Source organism: Hypanus sabinus, chromosome 8 (assembly GCF_030144855.1).
Source record: "Hypanus sabinus isolate sHypSab1 chromosome 8, sHypSab1.hap1, whole genome shotgun sequence".
Taxonomy (NCBI): domain Eukaryota; kingdom Metazoa; phylum Chordata; class Chondrichthyes; order Myliobatiformes; family Dasyatidae; genus Hypanus; species Hypanus sabinus.
Genome location: NC_082713.1, coordinates 143,351,947 through 143,377,865, shown reverse-complemented (window position 1 = coordinate 143,377,865; position 25,919 = coordinate 143,351,947). Strand labels below are relative to the sequence as shown.

The 25,919-nt window shown below is 40.9% G+C and overlaps 2 protein-coding genes across 2 annotated transcripts in view; one reads left to right on the top strand and one right to left on the bottom strand.

The window, feature by feature from the left end:
* Positions 1-25,919, bottom strand: part of cacna1c (calcium channel, voltage-dependent, L type, alpha 1C subunit) — a 615,084-nt gene that overhangs the window by 212,125 nt on the left and 377,040 nt on the right. Inside the window, exons 18-21 of the mRNA XM_059978076.1 lie at positions 25,803-25,872; positions 22,392-22,524; positions 14,461-14,590; positions 11,754-11,813 (exon numbers count right to left, since the gene is read on the bottom strand). Coding sequence (XP_059834059.1) covers positions 11,754-11,813; positions 14,461-14,590; positions 22,392-22,524; positions 25,803-25,872 — 393 coding nt within the window. The remainder of the gene's footprint in view (positions 1-11,753; positions 11,814-14,460; positions 14,591-22,391; positions 22,525-25,802; positions 25,873-25,919) is intronic.
* LOC132398506 (uncharacterized) lies at positions 2,392-4,745 on the top strand. Its single transcript, XM_059978077.1, has 2 exons — positions 2,392-2,489; positions 2,706-4,745. The coding sequence occupies exon 2, from the start codon at positions 2,734-2,736 to the stop codon at positions 3,400-3,402; it is 669 nt and encodes a 222-aa protein (XP_059834060.1). The 5' UTR covers positions 2,392-2,489; positions 2,706-2,733; the 3' UTR covers positions 3,403-4,745.

Sequence of the window (25,919 nt, the reverse complement as noted above, 5' to 3'; positions counted from 1 at the left end):
AAATAAATCAAACAGTTCAGAGGTACAATCACATTTATTATTAAATTTGGCTTTGCAAGTGCAAAAGAGATGAAAATAGCTGACACAATACTGCACTTAATCACTAGGAATATAAATCCAGAAAGTATTACTACCACTATGTTAGTTGTCGGTGCTTAGTTGGCTATATAAGGTGGTGGCAGGCAATTTTACTTAACTGCAGATCAACTAAATTTAATTTTCCCCAATGAAAAAATGCTCATCTTAATAGTTGCAGAGCTTAATTGAAACAAAGAGGTAGAACAAGATTTAGTGATTGTTTGCCAGTCAGGTACTTCACTTAAAATTACTTTCTATTTACTTCATTGAAAAGTTCAAAAATTATTTTCGTCATTCTTTATGAACTGTAATATATAGTCTAAAAAATTAATACAGTGTTTGAACAGGAATTTAGCAGCCATCTGTGTTCAATTCACCAGCAAGTACACCCCAAACCAAATCACATTCAAATAATTTTCCTTTTTTAGCTTTGCTTTGCTTTCATATACCACATGCCCTTTATCAGCAAAGCCAAATAGATAAATTCAGCAGATTCATGAAACAGAGTCACTCATTCCTAAACATTCAAGTTGAAGGAATTTCAATCCCATTACTTCATAATGTACAGTTGTGAAGTTCTCAGGCATGTGGACGATTCCTGCTACTCAGTCATTGCTTTATGAAATCAGAATTCAATTTATATGTTGAACAATGTATGTCTTTATCTTGTTGCCTGATAAAATCTGTCCCAGTAGTCTAGGCTATGTAAGATTATTGGTCAAGTTTGACTTGTATTTCCCATTGCTTATATTGAAAATCAACATAACACCACCAGTGTGAAAGACCACCCCCAAAATTATTTTCATAATATAAACCTCATAGGAAGGATCTCAATTTGATACTATTTTATTATTATGCAATACAATGATGATTGAGTGAAACAAGATTTTATTAGTTGAGTTCTTGGAAAATGATGAACTCACAAAATAAGCCAGTACACAAGACACATAGTAACATACATACATATACACACACATACAGCACTGCGCAAAAGTCTAGGGTGTCTAAGACTTTTGCACAGTATCGTATTTGTTAATGTGGAGCAGAGGGCGTGTTTGTAAATCTGGAGGGAGCAAAAGATGTTGGGAATGGAGAGGGTGAAGCACCTCAGGAGTGGTGTGGGACAGGTGGGAGAGAAGGGGTGCCATGGGTGGGAGGTGGTGCAGGTGCAGATACACCCAGCCTTGAGACACCAGGAAAGGTAATTTGATTCCAAACAATTGTTTTATATGTCTTTGGTGCTTCTCACTCCCTCCCCTCTCCCTTCCCGGTTTCCCTACCACGATTCCTCTCTTGCTCCCCTCCCACTCTTAGTCCCCAATAGAGACCCATACCAGAATCAGGTTTATTATTACTCACATACATAATGAAATTTGTCTTAGTTGTGGCAGCAGTACATAAAATTACTATTGTACTGTGTGAAATCTTAGGCAGGTACCTGAGCTATATATGTGCCTAAGATTTTTGCACAGTACTATATGCTTTGTCTAACTCACCCCTTTTTTTTACTTTTATCAGGCATATATTATTATTGCAAAAGGAAAACTACAGGCACCAACAGAATATGGGCACATTCTTTTGAAGGGATGGTTGAGAGAAAGAATCAAATTAAATAAATATTTTCTGTTACTCTCACACCCTGATTCACTGTAAGTTTACTAAATTGTTTGAGCATCCACTTAGAATAACAGAAATGTAGATGTATGGTATAGAAATAGGCCCTTCAACCCATTGCACCAATGCTGACTGAGAGAAATGATTCTTAAGGAGTCCATTTAGAATGTGCTGACACAGAAAGAACGTGCAAAGCAACTTGCAGGGCAACGTATAAACCAATTTGCAAAATCAGGATGAAACAATAGCTTGCTGATTAAAGAAGCGATACGGGTAACGGGAAGACATGCTTAACGGTTGAACAATAACGGTGTTAATGCGCTGAGGCTGATAAGTGGGCCAAAGGGTAATCACGTTTGTAATTTTGTAATGAGATTAAGGAAGAATGTCTGCACCTCACATGGGTGCAACTCACAAAGTCGTAAACAAGTAGGGTATAAAAAACTGTGCAAAGTGTAATTCGGCACTCAATCTAGCAGGAGCTGGTTGGGTCCGACTCTGTAGACTCGAAAAATAAAGTTTACCGTTCTGCAAATTGCTGAGACTCAGTGTGTTTCTGACAACGTGGGGGCTCATCCGGGATCCACACTCCGGCCGTGGTGGACACGAGGAAGGACATCGGAGACGGTGCACCCTGCCGAGTTTGGCGGTCCCTGACTCCTTGCTCGTCGCTCCAACGCGGCTTGAGCGAGTGATATCCGGACAGCGCAGAGCGGTAAACGGGGAGAAGGGGACAGTACCTGGTACTGGAAGTCCCCAGGACGCACCGGGTAAGTGCCTACTGTTGCAGTAGAAGGGTGCGGGAATAAGTAAGGACGGAGAAGACCGGGATCGTTACCCGGGGGTCCTCCTGATAAAAGTCCTTGGGACGCACCGGGTAAAGTGCCTACTGTTGCAGTAGAAGGGTGCGGGAATAAGTAAGGACGGAGAAGACCGGGATCGCTACCCAGGGGTCCTCCTGATAAAAGTCCTTGGGACGCACCGGGTAAAGTGCCTACTGTTGCAGTAGAAAGGTGCGGGATTAAGTAAGAGCGGAATAAGATGGGAGGGGGTGGCTCTAAAAAGAAAGAGGAAACGGAAAGACCGGGACCATACCCGGGGGTTCCTCCTGATAGCCCCCTCGGTAGAATGTTTGAGAATTGGGGATGTGGAAGACTAAAAGGGAAACAAAAGAAAAAAATGATACAGTACTGTTTAATTTGGTCGAAACAGCCGATAGAAAAACCTGTGGTCTGGTGGCCGCGGCTTGGGTCTGAGGAGGATTGGGTACGACAAGCCTTAAACATTTACGTTAATTCAAAACCAAATGTAAAACCGGAAGAAATTGCTTATGCTTTTTGTTGGGCTCCCTGGCCAGGAGTAACAACAAGGAGTTTTAAATTGGGCATTAAAGGGGAGCGGAAGTGGGACCCACTCGATCATTTACCCCCTCCCTATGTCCAGCCTTCTGCGCCCCTTGCGGGAGCAGAGGGAGGACGTGAAGAAAGTGAAAAAACAGAAGAAATAGACCCGGAGAGGGAAGAGAGGGATGTTAGGGAAAAAGCAAAAGCAAGGATCGAAACAAGGAGTGTGACGGGAGCAGATAAGAAAAAGAAAGATGAATTAAAAAAGGAAGAGGTACAGCTGTGTCCCCTTCGAGAGGTTCCAATGGGAGAAGAACGGGGAGGAACAGGATTTGTAAACGTCCCTCTGACAAGTACCGAAGTATGAGGATTTAAGAAAGATATGAAAACTTTATTAGAAGATCCAATGGGACTGGCAGAACAGTTGGATCAATTCTTAGGACCTAATGTTTACACTTGGGAAGAAATGCATGCGATTATGGGAACGCTATTTTCTGCACAAGAGAGGCAAATGATACGACAAGCTGCAATATCAATTTGGGGAAGGGAACAGCCGAATGAGTTACCGGGGGACCAGAAATTTCCAGTAAACGACCCACAGTGGGACAAACAAGCAGAAGAGAGAAGACGGCAATATCCCATTGCCATGGAAGGGAGGAGGGGATTACAACCTGTAATTGAGACATTAGTATCAGATGGACTCCTGGAAGAATGTATGTCACCCTTTAATACCCCCATCCTACCGGTCCGAAAGCCCGAAGGCACGTATCGAATGGTTCAAGATCTGAGAGGCTTAAATGCGGTAGTCCAAACACGATACCCGGTAGTGCCTAACCCCTATACATTAATGAGCAAAATACCTCCTGAACATGAATGGTTCAGTGTGATAGATCTAAAAGATGCCTTTTGGAGTTGCCCGTTGGAGGAAGGTAGCCGAGATATGTTCGCATTTGAATGGGAAAATCCCTTCACTGGGCGGAAGAAGCAACTCCGGTGGACCGTCTTGCCCCAAGGGTTCACGGAGTCCCCAAACCTATTCGAACAGGTACTGGAGCAAGTATTGGCTGGATTCCATTGTACCGAAAAGAACCAACTATTACAGTATGTCGATGACCTACTACTATCGGGACCAGCAGAGGAGGTAGTGCGAGACGATACTATAAGACTCCTGAATTACCTAGGAGAAAAAGGATTGCGGGTGTCCAAGAAGAAACTGCAATTTGTCGAGAAGGAAATAACATATCTCGGACACAGAGTCAGTAAAGGGCACCGCCAAATAACCCCAGAAAGAATAGCGGGAATAACTAAAATACCGCTTCCCAGGACAAAGAAGGAAATAAGACAATTTCTGGGCTTAGTGGGCTATTTCCGGTTTTGGATAGAGAATTATACCCCCCTGGTGAAGTTTATGTACGACAAATTGGCAAAGGAAGACCCGGGAATAATCAGCTGGACCGAAGAAGAAGAACAGAAGTTCAGGAAAATAAAAGGGCAACTAATTCGGGCCCCGGTATTAACACTGCCAGCACTGGAAAAGCCCTTTCAGCTGTATGCAACAAACAATGAAGGAACTGCGTTAGGAGTACTAACCCAAGAAAAAGGAGGAAAGCGGCAACCTGTGGCCTTTTTATCAAAAATGTTAGACCCGGTATCCCGGGGATGGCCGACGTGCATACAAGCCGTAGCGGCAGCAGCCGTACTAGTAGAAGAAGCATGGAAATTAACCTTTGGGGGAAGAATGACGGTGTATACCCAGCACTCCGTTAGCACCCTCTTAGCCCAAAAAGCTCAGCGGTGGTTGACGGACTCTCGCATACTGAAATACGAAACCATTCTGATGGTCAGGGATGATTTAAGCTTTGAAAAGAACAATAGTTGTAACCGGGCACAGTTCTTATACGGGGAATCAACAGGGGAGGAAACCGAGCATAACTGCGTGGAGCTAACAGACCTTCAGACAAAAAGTAGGGAAGATCTACAAGAAGTTCCCCTAATTGAAGGCGAGGAATTATATATCGATGGCTCCTCCAGATGCATCAATGGGGTACGACACAGTGGATATGCTATTATAAACGGGAGGACTAGGGAGACGGTGGAGTCCGGCCGGCTCCCGGGTAATTGGTCAGCCCAGTCTTGTGAACTATATGCCTTGCAGAGGGGACTGCAACTGTTAAGAAACAAAATAGGCACTATATACACCCATTCTAAGTATGCCTATGGAGTGGTACACACCTTCGGAAAGATTTGGAAAGAACGGGGGTTGATAACAGCCAGGGGAAGGGAATTAGCTCACGAACAAATGATAAGCATGACTCTGGAAGCCCTAACATTACCTCAAGAAATTGCAGTGGTTCACGTTCCAGGACATCAACGAGGAACAGCCCCGGAAGCAATAGGAAACCGGCTCGCAGATGAAGAAGCCAAACGGGCAGCAATGGAAAAAACGGTCCGACTTCTAACCCTGATACCAATAAGGGAAGGGCTTAACAAACTACCAGTCTTCACCCAAGTAGAAATAGACGCTATGAGCCAGCTGGGAGCCCGACAAACATCAGAAGGCGAGTGGAAGACCCCCGATGGACGGCAAGTACTGAATAAGGAAGTAACTCGTCATATACTGCAACAACTACACCAACAAAGCCATTGGGGAGTGCAAGCTATGTGCGACACTATCCTAAGGGACTATGTTTGTAAAGGGATATTCACACTAGCTCAACAGGAGGTGTGGGGCTGTTACACCTGTCAAAAGGTAAACAAGAAAATGATGCGTGCCACCCATAAGGGGGGACAAACACTAGCCGTCCGACCGTTCCATCGGATCCAAATAGACTTTACGGAACTACCACAAGTTCAGAGATGGAAGTACCTGTTAGTAATTGTGGATCACTTCACTCGGTGGGTGGAAGCATTCCCAACCACTAAAGCGGACGCCCCTACAGTGGCACGGATCCTATTAGAAAATATAGTCCCGAGATATGGAATAATGGGGTCTATTGATTCAGATAGGGGAACACACTTTGCCTCAAAAACACACCAGCTAATCTGTGACGCCTTAGGAATCCAGTGGAAGCTGCACACCCCCTGGCACCCTCAGAGCTCAGGAAGAGTTGAGAGGATGAACAGTACTTTGAAGACGCAATTGACAAAACTAATGATGGAAACCAAGCTACCCTGGACCAAGTGTCTACCCCTGACCCTACTAAGAATCCGCACGGCTCCTCGAAAAGATATAGGAGTATCCCCTTATGAAATGTTGTTTGGCCTTCCATATTGGAACAAGGTGGAGGGCTATCCTTCCCTGCAAGGGGGAGATGTCTTTGTAAGGGACTATTTACAGGCACTGTCTCGTTCTTTTGCAGAATTGCGCAGGAAGGGGTTACTCGCACAAACCCCACCTCTGGACTTCGCACTCCACCGAACTCAGCCCGGTGACTGGGTCCTGATTAAGACTTGGAAGCCAGAGAAGTTACAGCCGCAGTGGGAAGGCCCATTCCAGGTGCTACTGACCACCGAAGCCGCAGTAAGGACAAAAGAAAAAGGGTGGACCCATGCCGCGAGAATCAAGGGACCCGTAAAGCCCGAAGAAGGTGCAGAATGGACTTGCGTCCAGGGAGAAGACCCGATGGTGCTAAAGCTCAAAAGACGGACAGAATGAACTTTGGGACTGTAATGTATATACTGCTATTGTTGAGAAGCGCTGAAGGGGGATGTGATAAGTGCAGGACGACGGTAAGGGTGGGCATGACGGTTTTTCCAGGGTCCTTTGTATCACACTCGCATGTAAACGAGAAATGTTATGACTACAACAAAAAGGAGGAGTATGTGGAAAGTTTAATCTAACCAACTGCTGCTTAAAGATAGATGACAACGGAAAGGTGGTTCAAAAAATATCAGATAAAATAAGGAAACTGGCCCACGTGCCGGTACAGACCTGGAAGCCGCTGGGGTATTGGGACTGGCTGGACGGATGGTTGAAAGGAGGCTGGTGGCGAACCGCTTTAGGGGTTATAGGAGGGGGATTGATGGTCCTCCTTCTGCTACCATGTCTGATCCCCTGCTTGCGGGAGCTAGTAGCTCGGGTGGCAAGACAAGTCATGCAACCAGGGGCCCCAGCTGATCCTGTTCAGGTACTCCTACAAAGGGAAATAGAGCTAGAGGAAGAAGACTATGTAAACCCGTGGCAAAAGCCCAACTGATAGCACATTCTAAAAAGAAAAAGGGTGGATTGAGAGAAATGATTCTTAAGGAGTCCATTTAGAATGTGCTGACACAGAAAGAACGTGCAAAGCAACTTGCAGGGCAACGTATAAACCAATTTGCAAAATCAGGATGAAACAATAGCTTGCTGATTAAAGAAGCGATACGGGTAACGGGAAGACATGCTTAACGGTTGAACAATAACGGTGTTAATGCGCTGAGGCTGATAAGTGGGCCAAAGGGTAATCACATTTGTAATTTTGTAATGAGATTAAGGAAGAATGTCTGCACCTCACATGGGTGCAACTCACAAAGTCGTAAACAAGTAGGGTATAAAAAACTGTGCAAAGTGTAATTCGGCACTCAATCTAGCAGGAGCTGGTTGGGTCCGACTCTGCAGACTCGAAAAATAAAGTTTACCGTTCTGCAAATTGCTGAGACTCAGTGTGTTTCTGACACTGACCATCATGCCTGGGTACATAATCCCACTTGAGGGCATTAATTCCACATTCCATTGAGCATTGCTCATTCAAGAAACTGTCCGGATGCTCATTAAATATTGTCACTGTTCCTACCTCCATCACTTCCTCTGGCATATCATTCCAAATACAACCACTCTCCATGTGAAAAGTTTACTCTTTAATCCCCTTTCAACCTCCCCACTCTCAGCCTATTACAATCTCTTCTTATGTCTTAAACCCTCCTTTCCAGTCTACATCCAAGCAACACACACAAAATGCTGGAGGAAATCAGCAGGCCAGGCAGCATCTATGGAAAAAAAGTAAACAGTTGATGTTTCAGGCTGAGACCCTTCATCAGGGTCCTGACCCAAAACAGCAACTGTTTGCTCTTTTGTAACCTTGGACAACTTTCTTTACTCCACCACCCAATTTTAGTATAATACTACAAACTTACTTATCATGCAACCTAGATCGTCATGGAAATCAGTAATATGTAGACATCAAAGGAGGATCCACCACCAGCTTCTTTGGTGTACAATTGGTCACTAACCTCCGATCTGAAAACAACCATTTACTACCACTCTGCCTCCTACCACTATGTCAATCTTATATACAATTAGCTACCTCACCCTGGATCTCATGTGTTCTAATGGATAGATAAATAATTTATTGATCCCAAAAGAAATTTCAGTGTCACAGTAGCATTCCAAGTGCACAGATATAAATATTAAAAGAGAAATAAAAAGAATAAAAAAGAACAAGTTACCAGAAACAGTCTAACAGGAGGGTTCATCACTTCCCTGGCAATAGTTTGACTCACGATAGAGCCTAATGGGCAAGAGTACGAATGACCTCATATAACACCCTTGGAGCAGCACAGCTGTCTAAATCTATTACCAAAAGTGCTCCTCTGTTCAGTGTGCAGAAGGTGAGAAACATTGTTCAGAATTGCTTGGACTTTCTGTAGGGTCCTTTGTTCAACCACAGCCTCCAGTGTATCCGATTTGAATCCTAAAACAGAGCCAGCCTTTCTAATTAGTTTATTAATCTTGCTGGTATCACCATTGTTGATGCCATTGTCCCAGAATACCACTGCATAAAACATTGGAAGGACAGGCCTGCATAATCCAAAGGATCTCAGTCTCTCCAGGAAGTAGAGGTGACTCTGGCCCTCTTGTACACAGCCTCTGAGTTGGTGCTCCATTCAAGTCTGTCATCCAGGTGGACCCCCAGGTACTTGTAAGTCCTCACCATCATCCACGTCCTCACCATCAATAATAACGGAAAGCAATGCAGGCTTAGTCTTCCTATAGTCCTTATTGATATCAAGCTGCAGCTGATTCAGCTTGCACCATTTGAAAAACTCCTCAACCAGGGTCCTCATTGCCCCGTCCTCCCTTTATACACCCGACTGTTGCTGAGTCATCTGAGAATTTTTGCAATGTTGTAGCTAAAGTCCAAGGTATACTTCTTGTTCTTCTTCAGCTGTCCATCGATTTTAATGTTGACTATGCTGAGAGTTTAGTCTCTGCAGGAATGTTTATGGGCCACAAGACCAGCATTGGATTGGCACTGTCTCCCGCATCAGCTGCTTTTGTGATTTGACTACTCTAGCACTGAATATCTGCATTCATGACTTACTTCATATTTCTTCTTCTTTTCTCCTCGATAGCTGGGATTGACTTCTTGACAATGCAGCGCCAACTTCTTCTGTCCAAAGCATCTTTCTCCCAGGTGTTGACATTCATGTCAGTGTTCTTCATTTGGCACTTGAGCACATCTTTGCAGTGCAGCTTCTGACCACCATGCTTCCTCTTTCCTTCATGTAGCTCCCCACAGAAAACAGTTTTGGGTAAACGATCATCGCTCATTCTTGTGACGTGACCAATCCAACACAGCTGAGAAGCTGTGATGAGCGACTCTGCGCTGACTGACCCAGCATGTTTGAGCCCCTCCACATCTGGTACCCTCTCTTGCCACTTGATGTGTAATATTTGGCACGAATGCCTGAGTTGTGTCTTGGTCAAGGTATACAGGGTAAACAGGAAGGGAGCCAATAAAGTCCCCTGTGGGGCCCCAGTGCTGTTTATAGCCATGTCTGACACACAGCTCTGAAGCTGCCCAAACTGTGTCTGCCAGTCAAGTATCTTCTGGACCAACATATTATGCAGGACCTTGCTAAACATAGGTCAGTACAGACAGTACAGGTCCTTAGGCCCACGATGTTGTGTGACCTTTTAACCCACTCCAAGGTTAATCTAACCCTTCCCTCCCACATAGCCCTCCATATTTCTTTCATTTGTTGTCCATCTTCGGGTTCCTGATGTATCTGCCTTTATCACCACCCTTGGCATGGTGTTCCATGCTCTCTGTTCACACCCTTGCCAGTCTCTGTAAAAAAAACCTGACTCTGACATTGCTCCCCCCACCATACTTTCCTCCAATCACCTTCAAATTATGCCCTTGTATATTAGCTCTTGCTGCTCTGGGGAAAAAAAAGATGCTGGCTCTCCACTCACTCTGTCTCTAATCAGTTCATTCATTTCTATAAAGTTGCCTCTCATCCCCCTTCGCTCCAAAGAGGAAAGCCCTGGCTTGCTCAACCTTCCTACCTAAGACATCCTCTCTAATTGAGACAGCTTACTGCTGAATCTCTTCTGCACCCTCTCAGAAACTTCCACAACCTTCCGAAAATGTGGGCCAGCAAGTACAGAGCTGCAACAGTACCTTGTGGCTCTAATAAAGGCTAAGACATCATACACCTTCTTAGCTACCCTATTAACTAGTGCAGCAACTTTGGGTCCGTCCAAGATCTCTCTGTTCCTCCACACTTATATAAATTCTGCCATTAACCCTGCACTCTGCCTTCAACTTCGACTTTCCAAAGTGTATCACTTCACACTTTTATAGTTTGAGATCCATGCCACTTCTCAGCCCAGCTCTGCGTTTTATGTCCCATTGTAGCCTCCAACAACCTTCACCAAGCCTCGTGTCATCTATAAACTCTAAAGTACATTGGACAACATCTACTGCCCTGCTCTTATGAATCCTTTCTTCAAAAATCTCCAAATTCAAGAGGCATGATTTATTGCAAACAAAGCATTGCTGATTATTCCTATCAGTCCTTGCCCTTACAAATGCAAATAAATCTGGTCTCTCAGAAGTCTTCCTAATAACTTTCCCACCATGGATATAAGGCTCACTGGCCTATATTCCCCCGGCTTATCATTGTTGCCTTAAATAAAGGCAAATATTATCTACCTGGACAAGCTTAGCAAGCAATTTAGCATATGGTAATGCAACAAGTATGTACTTCGTTGTAATAATCAATCACAATGTAAATGTAATGGGACACTTAGCCAAGATATAATGGATAAAATTGTAGATGAGTAATTAATGTATAGAAAACATTGTTTTAATCAACTTTCTAGCTGATAAGGTTCTGGCTTGAATATTGCTTTCCAGTAGTGACGCATACTTTTCAATATCTAAACATTTACTTACATTAGTTCTTCAGAGTGAAAAAGACAAAATGTTTGGAAAAATGCATACAAGCATCTGTTAAAAACCTCAATCATAGATAGAATATTACTAAATGCATTTTCAATGGCTGTTAATTTTGTATTTTTATTGTTTATAACGATCAAATGATGCAGTCGAGCAATGTTTGACGTTATTGTTTGACTCAATCAGCAAAGTGTAATTCCACTGAGTAACTCTAACTTTTATCAATTCTGATAAAACCTCTTTAACCTCTCTCCAAAGGCACTGTTTGATCTACAAGGTATTTTCAGAATTTTGCATTTTAAATTTTCTTCATGAAATATTCTATGAATAATCTGGATAATAGGTGATAAAGAAATAGATCTTTGTCCAAATGCATTAATACTTCTACCACCTTTATATAATACTCCGCTTTCTATGACAAGTCATTTTCTAATTTCCTAAGTCTTACTCTTCATTAAAACCCCTCATGAAAGTGCTTATGTTTTTTTGTGACAGTTGATCACAAATGAAGATAAATTCATTAATTAACAAGGCACAATTCATGTATAATTACCTTTAATATAATTTCCACTGTAAAGATACTAGTGAAGACATAATCTGCATAGGTAAGGACCTATAAAAGAAGAATTTAACATTTAATTTCAATTCAGCTTTTTTATAAGAAATTGTTAAAGTGAACAATCAGAATGTAGCTTAAAAGATATCAATGACCACAAATATAACACATGAGCATAAAAATTAGTAAATACGCTGCCCCACTTCCTTATCGTCAGATAGATAATTTACCGCTATACATTTGATATTAATACTATCCATCAGGCCACAGAATATATCAGATTACAGTTTGAAACCAGTATTTACTTTGTAGATATTATTTCACTAACAAAATCAATTTTGTATCCTTTTTCTAGCTTTATAAGTGAAAATATACCACACAATTTCATAGAAGTTGTAGCTGATCATTTAGATATCAATCAATTGTAGTCACGATAGTCTACAATTACAAAGCTGGAGGAACTCAGCAGGTCAGTCAGCATCTATGGAGAGGAATAAGCAGTCGATGTTTTGGGCCGAGACCTTTCATGGGGACCATATATAAAGATTTCCAGCATCCTCAGAATCTCTTGTGTTTATGAACTAAGGGTAGTAGTACAGAGGCAGTTCCACAAATTTAAAACAAATTATCTGCATTACAGGTTTATATATTTGAAAACATATCAAGGGAGATTTCCTTGGGAGCTGCAAATTTTGTAAATAAACTCCAGCAAATGTAAAGGAGGTCAATCTAATGGCAACAATTCAAAATAGCTTTCTTCAAACAAATTCCAAATATTTCAACAATCTTTGGGGTAAAAAGATAGCTTCAATGAGATTTGCAGTGCTTGGCACATTAAAATACCATCAGGAATGTAAAAGAAAAGGGTGTAGTCTCCAACAAATCAGTGAGTACTGTAAGGGATATAAATAATTAGGTGTTATTAGCACAATTATTCTTGATTAAATGAATCATATATGATAAATAGCATATAAAATCAAGGAAGAACCCTTAGGTATTGCCGGGAGATTATTATGAATGAGAATATATTGGCTTGAGAGAAGGACAAGGTGAAGAAACGGGGAAAATGATACAGAGAAATTAAGGTAATACAAATGTTGAAAATTTTAAGTAAAAACAAAGAAAAGTCAGAGGTCAAGGTGTAAACGTGCAGTGAAAAGCTGTCATCAATTGTGTTTGTACTGACTAAGGTAGAATAGACTAGATTATAAACAATAACAAATAGTACAAATATAAATCTTTGAGTAATGGGAGGGAAGGAAGAAGAAACTGCTGTATCTCTTATGCACGCCTTGGAAAGAACTTTAGAAAGGAAGGAGTGTGTTGATGGTGAATGAAGAGAATAGCTCCTTTGAAATAAGATAATAACAGATTTTGTGGCACTACCATGCTGGCTTTCATATATTGCTTGAGAATGATGCATTTACTGGTAGTAGACTGGGTGCAATGTCAGGAGAAAGGGAAACCTTTTCATGGATATAAAAAGGAAAGAAAGGGGTAAGAGCAGAAATACAGGAAGTGGAGTTGACTCGGTTCAAGACATTGCCAAATACAAAGTGGAAGGTAGAGCAGAATTACTGATCTGAAAGAACAGCTGTGACAAAGACAGGGAAAATGAGAACAGTAAATCTGATAAAATCTTCCAGTTGTAGATGAAGACCAGGAAATATGGGCATAGATAATATATCCTGGAAGAAGAGATAACTGATGGAATATGAATAGGATTCAAAGAAAGTATGTTCTATATGTCTCATGGAAATATCTGAGTAAACTCATTTTGAGGAAGAAAAATTGCAATGTTCAAAGAATGAGGAAATTCAGCCAAATGGAGCAGGATGGTACTCAATAGGAATAGTTCAGAACTGGGAACAGATCAACATTTTTACACTCCATAGATTCTGCCTGTCTGGCTGAGTGCTTCCCATCTTTTCTCTTACTTGTTTTTGCCTTAAACAGAAATAATACTGAGGATAGGAATATCAAAGACTAAATAACCATTGACTTCGATAATCAATAGCAGGGTTTTGACCCAAAATGCCAGCAATTCCTTTCCACCCATAGATGTTGCTCTACTGTCTAAGTTCCATTAGTAGATTGCTTGTTAGCATATATATAGTTTAAACATCCATTATTAAATCTAGTTTAAGATGTCAGTCTTTATCAGGGTTTACATTCCTCTGAGAAACCCACAAATTAAACTGTAATTGTCATGGAACACAATAATAATTTTAGATTCTCTTTTTTTTTCTCCAGTGAAAATCATGTCTGATGCTTCTCTTTTTAACAAGTGCTAAAAAGCTTATTTTTAAAACTTGTTTTTTTACCGAGATTGACATTCTATTTGGCTACCAGTTCCTCTTGCCCATTAACTTAAATTTCTCACCTGAATACATTTCCCTTGAGCATGAATCCACTAATCCCTAGCTCTCCTTATTTCATCATGTTCAATTTACAATGCTCATTACATTGACATAGTATTTTTTTCTTTGTGACTATGTAACTTTCCACTCTTCATCCTCTATACTCCCCAATGTTAACCAATCTACCAAAATGATTACATATTCTCAAACACTGCGCCCTCTCCTTGCCAATATTGTGATCAACTGTTCCTATATTAAAAAGAAATTCCCTCCCAGAGCTCAGTGACTGCCCTGGTCCATATTAAAATAATATCAATTTCAAATCTTCTTCTCATTAAACTTACTTGGTTTCTTTTGGTGTCCTGATGTACAGGATCTTCTGCTGCGAGAGAAATACTGCTCAATAAGATGAAGAATAGGATGAGATTTGTAAAAATGTTGTCATTGACGATTCTGTGGCATAGCACTCGGAACCTATAATGGAAGTTTGAATGAGGACAATATAGAAATGAAAAATTGTATTGATTATTACTTCAGTTTTTGACTTATATTCTGATTGAACACTTACACAATAACAGTGATAATAGGGTGTGAAAGACTATCATTTATTTTGTTGCTTTCCTACATGGCATCGCTCTGCCAATATATACCAAGACTTGCTTTGCATAAGAAGGTGGAATAAAATATTAATGGAAAATGAAATCCATCCCATTAAAATCCAATGCCAAGCAATGCAATAGCAAATAAGGGGAAATAATCCATCTCTAGAATATCACATTTTTAGTTTACAAATAACAAACAAGTGAAAATTATAATGCTTTACAATATATTTTACTCTATACCTCTGAGGAAATTGTAAATACAGTAAGACCTTGTGGAAATACTTGCAAATAAAGGCATAAAAATGATGAAACAATTCAGTTGGTCCCAGCCTACTGACTTCTGGGTTTTACTGAGATTGGACAAAACCATGTAGATGATCCATTCCCAGGAAAGTTAATCTTTTAAATATTTCGTTGAGGTAGGAAAACTCCACTTTATGCAAATTTAAAGCCTTTTATGGTGCTGCAGTTTCCTTTGTTGCTCTCTCTTCTTGACCTGAGCCACATCTGTCAATCTGTGCAAGAGTTCTATTTAAACGTTAAACAGTAAAAATGTATCTGTTGCTGAGCTGGTAAGTTGGTTAGGAATTAAAATTCTACAATATTTTCTTCTAGACTTTAGGGAAACTTTGAGAACCCACCAACTCTAAATGCACCTGCATAAACTACCCCAATGAATATCCAACCCACATTTGATATTTAAACCCATGTAATATTTAAGTTTCATTGAGCTAAAACAATTAAAATAATTTGAATACTGAATCTGCCAACTAATCATAGATGACAAATTTGGTGGAGTTGAAGATCAGCTAATCCATTTATCATTTACAATTGCACATTTACCTCTTCATTTGGGATTATTAACTGAATTTTTGGTTGTTTTCAAATCATATCCCAAGTCAGTAGGTACTACACTCATGGAACATAGTTGTAATATACATTTTCTTCCATATAACCACAGCCAATTAATGCTTGCCAGTGAGTGAAAATTTAATTTTATGCATAAAGAGCAAAAGTTGGAACCTCAAATTCAGCCCTCTTCCTAAATTATCTTCATAAAGTTTTCCAGTTCTGTGTGAAATTGCATCGAGGCTGTAATGCTGCAGTTTCCAATGCATGTGTTTTACCTAACAATGAAATGCTGAACATACTGGACTGTCATTCAAGTGGCATCAATTCTCAAAATATATTGACAACCTATCACATTTTAAATGCTGGATTACTCCAGTGATTGTCTAGAAAGATGTACGTATAAACTCAGGTTGATAGCTTTTTAGTGGTCAGTTCCCATTTCATATTTCTTGATCATTTTGTATTTATCATCATAAATGAACATGTATTGAATGTATCAAAACTGTCCATACATCACAAACCATATTCAAGTTAAACTACACTCAATTTTCAAAAACTATTACTATAACCACTTCAGTACCTTTCTTAAATCCAAAAACAATATATAAATTATAGCTGTATTCCAGTGGAGCATTGGAGATAAGATTTACTTGATGAATTTGTACCAAGCCCCCCCCCCCTCAAAATGGCTTGTCCAAATGAGCTTATGTATAGGTATCATGGAACAATATTTTTCACAGCACAGAAACTGCTCAATCCATTGTGCCTGTACTAGCAATCTGATTAGTTCAATTCTTCCATTTATTTCCCTCTAACCTTTTCTCTTACATACTCATAATCTTCATGCTGATTTTCCTACACACACCAAAATTAGGGATAATGCAGAGTAGGCTGTGTTTGTGAGAATCGCAAGATCACTGTTGGGTTGGGTCAAGGGGCCCAGGAAATGGGAAAAGAGACGTGCAGGCTGGCTCGTTTCCCCAGCGATGTAAAGCTACGGGACCTGGCCATTGTCTCTTGGAAATCAATTTGTGGATTGAGCTACTATACTACGTGAATGCCCTCAGGCAAAGTGGGCTGGTTGAGGGAGAGAGTGCATCACCCCCAACCTGACTGACATCTACGACCCTGCGAGTCAGGATAAAAGAGGGTCTGTAGGAACAGTCCCTCAGACGCACCAGAAGAAACATTAAGTGACTAAGTAACAGCAGGAAGTCATCTGAAGGAGGCCACGTGTGTTCAATTCCGTGGCTGGAACCACGAAAAACAGCTTTTAGCTAACAACGGGGGAATCTGCCCGCCTGACTCAACGGATTGGCATCATCAAAGACCTGGGGCAAGTTTAAACCGCATCATTTTTAAACCCAACAACGCTGCAGCTTGAATGAACTGATAATGACTGTTATCTTTCCATCGGACAATACATTATCCCCTGAACAACGATAGAGCTATTTCTTATTGATTATTATTATACCCGCGCTTTAGATTTAGTATTGACGACGTATATTATCTGTATGTTTGCATTAATCTTATTTTTGTGCCCTTTATCAATAAATACTTTTAAAAATAGTACCATCAGACTTCAATGGACCTCTCTATCTTTGCTGTTAAGTGATCCAGTTACGGGATTTCGTAACAAAGTTGGGGTTCTCGTCTCGAGATTTGACACAAATTGGGAGGCCAGTGAATTGGGCTTGTAAGTCCAAAACTTGGATCTGGTTACGCGGATAGCCAGACGGGAAACCAGCAAAGATGGACGTGGGTGAATTTATAGAAAACCTGAATCTGGAAGCGCTGGAAGCGGCCACCAAATCAGACTTGATAAATTTGGCGAAGGGGTTAAACCTCGCAGGGGTGAGGTTGTCAATGAAAAAGTGGGAGGTGCGAAGGGCAATAACTCAGTATTATATTGGGAAGAATGTGTTTGCAGCTGAGGTATTGGAAAATATCCCTGAAGAGGCACCAGCTAGTGGGACGGTTCAGTTAGAGTTGGAGAAATTAAGGTTGGAACATGCAATTAAGTTAAAGCAGCTGGAGGAAGCCGAGAGAGAGAGAGAGCAAGAGAGGGAAAGGGCCGAGAGAGAGAGGGAAAGGACCGAGAGAGAGAAAGAGAGAGAGCATGCGCTCCAGCTGAAGGAGTTAGAGGTGAAACGAGACCATGAAATGTGGTTAAAACAGCTGGAAGCAGCTGAGAAAGAGAAACAGAGGAAACATGACTTGGAGATGGAGAAGTTACGGCAAGAGCACAAGTTCCAGGGTCAGACCGAGAGGAGCGGTTCAATGTTAGTCAAGAGTTGAGGTTAGTACCTCCGTTCGAGGAGACGGATGTTGATAGTTATATCTTGCTTTTTGAAAAGGTGGCAGCGAATCAGAAGTGGCCCAGAGGTCAGTGGGTGGCGCTGTTACAAAGTGTGTTAAAAGGGAAGGCACAGCGGGCATATACGGCATTGTCCATGGAGGAGGAAGAGGCGGAGAGTTATGACAAAGTAAAGGCGGTCATTCTCCGGAGTTATGAGCTAGTACCTGAGGCGTATAGACAAAAGTTTAGAAATTTAAGGAAAGGGTGGAATCAGACGTATACTGAGTTTGCCTATGAGAAGGGTGTGCTCTTGGACCGGTGGTGCACCGCAGAGAGAGTGGGAGAGGATTATGGGTGTCTCAGGGAGTTAATTCTGATTGAGGAATTTAAAGGTTGTGTTTCGGAGGATATCCGGATGTATTTGAATGAGAAGCCGAATAAGTCCATCTCGGAACTTGCTAGGTTCGCAGATGAATATGCCCTAACCCACAAGACAAAGTTTTCCTCGAATAAAAGTTCCCTGAGAGGCCGTGGGAACGGTAGAGAAAGCCCGCCGGCTGAGGCAGAGGTCCTGCCGGAAGCTAGTGGTAAGGTTGAGGGAGAAAGGCCAGACGGCCAGAGATTTCTGGGCTTGACCTGTTTTAATTGTGGAAAGGGGGGGGATATATTGTATCTCGGTGTTTTGCTCCAAGGAAAGAGACAGGAAAAGGGAAAGCAGCAGTCCCTATCAGATGTGCCGTGGTAATCAGTAAATCGACAAGAGAGCCTCGGGTAGACAGAGTACGAGAAGGGTCTGAGACTAGTCTGTCACACGGAACCGTGTCTGTGAGGGAGGGAGACACACCAGTTCCCGTACGGATCTGGAGAGACACGGGGGCTGAGCTGTCGTTGATCAGCAGTAAGATGCTAGATTTTGGTCCCCAGACGGGAGAGGTAGCTTTGAGAGGCATAGGCAAATGGACCGAAGTGGTGCCCTTGCATAGGGTCATTCTGAATTGTGAGCTGGTGTCTGGACCAGTGGAATTGGGGGTACTGCCGGAGTTGCCGGGAGAAGGCGTGGATGTCCTTCTGGGTAACGACTTAGTGGGTGGAAAGACGGGTGCAGCCGTGAAGCTGACAACCAAGTCTGTGAGGGTTGAGGCCCCGCCCCTAGATTCCAAGATCTATCCTGCATGTGCGGTCACTCACAGCCTGCCGAGAGAGGCAGCTGAGAACAAGAGCAGTTTAAATCCGACCAGTTTCGATTTGGCCGAGACGGACGTTTCTACCAACCCTGTACCATGAGGGTTTAGAGGGTGGTAAAACAAAGAGTGGTAAGGTGAAAGAGGGTAAGGAAGCGGAGGTAGACCTGCCCTTAGTGAGGAGAAAGGTCCTAGAGGCAGGAAATAAAGATGAGGAACCGATAGAGCGGTTAAGAGGTCCAGAGTTGGACAGGGATGATCTGTCTGGTTTGGCAGAACTGTTTGAAGAAGTTGAAAATTCTAAAGGTGTTCCTGATAATGAAATGAGGGCAGTCCTAGATGAAAAGGGTGCCCTTGCCTTGAAGAAGTCTGCTGGGTTGGCAGATGAGGTTGTTTCAGCCCGCGGGTTTGAGTCCACTCTCTGTAAGGGAGTTGCCCAGAGAGTAGCTGGAAAGAAAAGGGGCCCCATACCCTATTGTTATTCCAGAGTGTGGTGTGAAACCGCAGAATTCGAAATGCTGTTTGAACAAAGAGGGATCGTTGGTATCAAGACCCAATAGCCTCAGGGGTCCTGAAGAGAAAACTAGCAACTTGAGTAAAATTAAGGAATTGGGTGGAAATTCGGGACATGGGCTAAGTTTGGAACACATTGTTGATAAAATAACTCCTCTGGAAGGAGCGGACGAAAGCCTATTTCGCCAGGGTGCGCCAACTCCCCACGTGGGAAGTACCTGGAAAAGAGGCGACGGTTAATGGGGACGCCATTTTTAAATAGCAAAGCTGGTTGTATGGGGTTTCGACACAGCCTGTGAATAATAAAGACAATCCCCTTGAAGCCTGCCTGTTCAGTTTGAAAACGACCAAAAGATTTGTAGTTCCATAAACTTTTGTAGATACACGTAAGCTAAGATCACAGCTCCTTAGAGTTGTTGCTGAAGGAAAGAAATAAAAATAGGTGGTTATTAAATTGAAGTCTGATGCTACAAGACTTTAGTACCGTACACGATGTTAAGATATTGAAGAAAGGGACACAGTAATCGTTAACTGTTTAGATACTGAATTGAATGTATCACTGTATTACTCTGTAGAAAAAAACTTTGGTGTTGTGTTAGATTCTAACACCCTGTAAGACTCTGTATTAATTTGTTTTTTTCCGATGGTAAAAAACGCGCTGAAGGAAGGGGGTGTTACGTCCGTAGCCCCCTCCTTTGTAGGAATTGCAAGATCACTGTTGGGTTGGGTCAAGGGGCCCAGGAAATGGGAAAAGAGACGTGCAGGCTGGCTCGTTTCCCGGCGATGTAAAGCTACGGGACATGGCCATTGTCTCTTGGAGACCAATTTGTGGATTGAGCTACTATACTACATGAATGCCCTCAGGCAAAGTGGGCTGGTTGAGGGAGAGATTGCATCACCCCCAACCTGATTGATATCTACGACCCTGCGAGTCAGGATAAAAGAGGGTCTGTAGGAACAGTCCCTCAGACGCACCAGAAGAAACGTTAAGCGACCACGTAACAGCTTGAAGTCATCTGAAGGAGGCCACGTGCGTTCAGTTCCGTGGCTGGAACCACGGAAAACAGCTTGTAGCTAACAACGGGGGAACCCGCTCCCCTGACTCAACGGATTGGTATCATAAAAGACCCGGGCAAGTTTAAACCGCATCGCTCTTAAACCCAACAACGCTGCAGCTTGAACAAACTGATAGTGACTGTTATCTTTCTATCCGACTATACATTATCCCCTACACAAAGATAGAGCTATTTCTTATTGGTTATTAATATACCCACACTTTAGATTTAGTATTGACGATGTATATTATCTGTATGTTTGCATTAATCTTATTTTTGTGCCCTTTATCAATAAATACTTTTAAAAATAGTACCATCAGACTTCAACGGACCTCTCTATCTTTGCTGGTAAGTGATCCAGTTATGGGATTTCGTAACAGCTGTTAGCCTATAATAAAATTTAGAATGTGGGAGGGAATTGGAAAATCCATGGAAAACACACGTGGTCAAAGGAAGACTGTGCTAACTCCACACGGACAACACCAGAGACTGGAATTGAATCCAGGTCACTGGAACTGCAAGGCACTGTGTTACTACACTATTTCCTGCCCCCCTCATGTCCTCCAACACAAACATCTTTTCCTTGAAACTGGTATTCTGTTTCAATCACTAATATTTTTGTAAACAGGAGAATGTAATACAGTGGATTCCGGTTAATCAGGGCAGCCACTTATTTGGGCTAACTCTTAAAAAGCAAAAACTAATTGAGAAAATATATGGGATTCCCTTTGTTTATTTGGGACACTATGACACTTAACTGGGGCAAGAGCCTGTTGCTGAAGTTTCTAACTAGCATCAGTTGTGTAGATTGTTAGCCATTAGACACTACACTGTGCTTAGAGCAAACAGTTTTTAAACAATATCAGTTGTGTGTGTTTGTGTCCAAAAAGCAGTGATTTTTGTCACTGGTGGTTGGCAAGAAATAAGCAGTAAAACAATTCAGAATTGTTTCGCTCAGAGGTTTCAGCCATTTTGGCTTGGAGATGCCAGAAACAGCCAGGAGTAAAAATGAAACAATTTCACTACTTCAACAAGTTAGGAAATGTAAAGAATTTGAAGGTGTCTACAATCATCTTGAATATTACTGTGAAAATGAAGATTTGTAAGCATGCAGTTGTCAAAAGTATTGTGTGAAGGCAGTCCATTATCTACACAAGTTGTCAGCACTGATTTTGTTATTTACAGTCAATAGTCTAACTTGTTCTGTTCTTCATTTAAATACATAACCTGTTACTCAGTTAAAAGATAGTTTGCTTTTTTTAATACCTTTTTAACTATTTCCATGAAATTTTGGCTAATTTGGGCAGTCACTTAATTGGGCCACATTGTCCTAATGTGTCCCAATTAACTGGAACTCACATACTCTATTTCACATATTCTTAAATTGAAACATACTTCGGTAAGTTCTAACACACACTCAAAAATTTACTTTCCAACACTGATGATCAGGTTCATGCGACCTCCCTTTCATTCCCAAACTCCAATGTTTAAGAAAAACAGGCCACTGATTTACTTCCTTATATTTGCAGTGTCACTCAAGTGATCATGAGGAAGATGGGTGATCAATCTATTGTGGCTTTTTGTCTGATCGTATTCACATTTGAAAACTAATAGCGTCTTCCTGCTACCTGCTCCTCCCTTTGGTGACATAACTGAGATCAGGAGCAGAACAAATGAGAAATCATTTACAATTCATTCCGCAATATCAATATGGTATATTTTGCAAGGTAAGTTTGTGCACGCTATTCATTGTGAAGGTATAAAGGTTGATACCTGTTAGTGGTACTGAAGATAAAAAAAGCACTAGCATCAGGCATGGGGACAGCCTTCTCTTTTATATGTAGTTCGGAAAGAGGACGAGGGCGTGGTCCGACTGGCATTTCTGGTTCATCTTCGTCATCATCACCTGAGGGCATAAAATTAACTCCAGCCTTTACATCTAGATGTTGACAGGATATCCTGACTTGGATCTTAATTACAAACTTTCACCTGAATGCTTGGTAGACTACAACAATAACATAAGTTTAGCAGGAAACATATAAGAGTTAAAAAAAATTCCTTCACTTGTTACACTTGGGCAGCCTTAATTCAGAGTAAAAGTGTTTCATTAGCTCTCCTATGACTGCTAGATTCAATGTGAGATATGACTTCAGTGTTACCTAAACTTCTGGATGTTTTACTCCTTGGCATAACAGACTCATTCCAGTAAGGAAGTTTAACACACCTTTTAATAGTTTTATAATTTATCATTATCACAGCTACAAAGTATAGTACCATTTTGTAATCTGATGTAGTTTGCACCACTTCCTTTACAAAACACGATCAAATCAGTTTTGAAAAAGATAACATATCACCTCCCTCGGCATTATTTTCTAACAATTTGAGTCTATGTCTTCTGCCTCATACCGAATACTTCTATTTAGTCCATTATCTGTTCTCTATAATGTCTTATTTTTAACGTGGATTCTCAGATCCAGCTGCTACAGCATCTTCCAAGTTATTGTTTTAGTAATTCTTCAAATAATTTCATTTAATATTCATTTAGTTATTCATTTATTCTATGTTTTAATGAATATACTGTGACATTTTTCTTGCTTCTGACATTTTGTTTTAAGAAATACTATATATTTTGTGGGATATATAATAGCATAGAAAAGCAAAAAAAAACAAAATACAAGGGGACTGTTTAACCCATTGTGTCAGCACATAAACAGCCTTCCAGTCCTAACCCTACCTCCCAGCAATAGACCATGGGCTGACAAGTCTTCTCAAGTGCCCATCCCTTTTTTTGCAGTAAGGTCTAGAAATCTTGCTTTCTCCAGTTAAAATAATAATTTTTCCCATAATTTTTTTTTACTAATTACTTCAAATTTATCCTTCAATTCCTATCTCAAACTCCCTGCTGTGGTTTGACCCTTTTGCTCAGAAAAATATGTCCTCTTGTTTACTCCGTTAAGGGCCCCATAATTTTGTACATCTCAATTAGATCTCAACTGAGTCTCAATTAGATCTCAACTGTTCTAAAGAAAATAATCACAGTTTATCAAATTTTTCTTGAGAGCTAAAGCTTTCCAGCACTGGCAACATGTTCAGAAATTTACTTCGTGCTTTCTGCAGGGTCAACATTTCTTTCCTGTAATGTAATGATCAGAACTATATTTAGTTGTCATGTTGTCCCATCCTGGTAATGTATACTATTTAAGCATGATCTCCAGGAATCAATGAATGAGGAAGCAATTGGTCTGTTTTGTTATTTTTTAAGGACGTGTTGTCAGACAGTCAGGCACCTCTGTTCCTCTACATGTCTCAATATCTTCCCATTTATTATACATTTCTTTGTTCTATTGCACCTTCCCAAATGCACAAATTCACAACTTTCCAGGATGAATTCCATTGCCATTTTGCTGTCCAACTGACCAATCCATCTTGTGGTCAAAAACATTGTCAATTGGACAGTCAGTATTGTGTTATCAGCAGTCTTGAATAGCTTGTCCTCTACATTTAGGTACAAATTAATAATGGATACCACAAACAGTAAGCATGGGGTCCATTCAAAGTACAGTGGAGGCTGATGGAGTGAAAATGAGCAGAGAAGAAACCTATCCTTGCTCTGGCTGTCAGGAGAAAGTGTAAGATCAGAAATGGGATTAACAGAAGAGACAAAAATTGGGAGCCTCATCGACCATAATAGAGGTGAAGTCAGTTAAGGGAAAAGTTCCTCAAAGGCATTGGAGTGGATGATCAAGTTATCAAAATGGATATGTCAGAAACTAAGAAAATGGGTGAATGGAACAAAGTCTTCCAAGGAAACAGGGTGAATTTGCATTAGTTGGATTTCAATAGCTATAGATCACTAACCTATAGTTTGAAATTGAGACATGCATGTCAAAAAAAGGATGGGAAACTCGTGTGAAACTAAGAGCAGGTGAGGACGAAAATTGCCAGCAAAGGTAACAATATTTGAAAGTTCTTTGTGTGTATGAGAAGCAGTACCAAACTGTCAATATGAGAACAGGATGGAAATCAGCATATTTTCCAGAACATCCCCTTTCTATTTGTGAAGCTTGCCCCAAGCTTCTAGTTAGATGTAATTTTGTTTCCTTATCTCAGCCCCACTTTGTCCTCTCTAGATTTGATCTCCAATAATGTCAAACATAAGCTTCAACTTCCAGCTCATCTTCTATCTGTCCACTTGACTCAATAAAAAAAATCCAAAATTTTGGGTAACCTGTCTACTTCAGTTTCAAGCTGTTCCTTTGCTTCTTGTCTATATCTAATGGTGCCCTCATTCTTTCTGTAACTTAATACTGTTTTCCCCCCTCACTCTCCTAGTTCTGATGGAAGGCTACTGACCTGAGACACTGAATCAATTTCTCTCACCACAGCTGCTATCTGATTTTCTGAAAGTTTCCGGTATTTTCTGTTTTTGTTTTGGATTTCCAATATCTTTGTGTTTTTGTTCTACTTTTTTTTCTTGTCAGAATTAATAGGGTTACAATAGCTAACACTGTTAGTCATTTTGTCTGTGTCACACAAGTTTTCAATGTGCTTATCAGTGTATGCAAGACAGAATCAGCTTGAAACAAAAGGGATTTTGGACAAATATGGACCGAGTGTATTGCTAAACTCATCAATTCTGAATAAGACTACCCTGACAATAGTCCTGCAAAACAAGTAATTTTATTGAAATCTTGGTACACTCTCTGCAACAAAAAGCTTGACATAAATATATAAAAATGTCCTGCTTCCAGCTTCCTCCCAACTCTTAAGCAGTTTACTCTTTAGCTGCCTCCAAAAATTCCATTAAGTTACTGTTTAACAAATGTCTCTGATTAATTGCCATCTTTCAAAATGAATGTTTATATTGCACGGCAGAAATTATTCCAATTACCTGCCTGGAACTAAGTGTACATTATCTGTCCTACTATCAGATTGTTCATTCCTTCCTCACTTTCTAAATAACAATGTATTTTACTTTACAACTTTAATGACAATTAATTTCATCCCCCCAATCCTCGGGCACCACTCCTGAAGACCAAGCAATACTAGTCTTAGAAAGAATGCCATAAGCCTCTCTCAATAAATAGTAAAAGAAATAAGTAGCCCTGCCACATGTTTCTTTCATTTGAATAGAATTGACAAGATTAAGGAAAACACAGGTTTTGTGTTTCCCTGTAAAATTACCTGGAAATTCATTGGATGGGTAAGGATTTTTCTCTTCATTCTCTTCAACCTGGTAGTCATCCAATCCAATCTATGATACATGGAAAGTAAAATGCATGGTGAATACTGGAGACTTTT

Bases quoted from the DNA above. Each gene is read 5' to 3' on its own strand.
- LOC132398506 (XM_059978077.1), top strand. From the start codon at position 2,734: ATGGGAGGGGGTGGCTCTAAAAAGAAAGAGGAAACGGAAAGACCGGGA.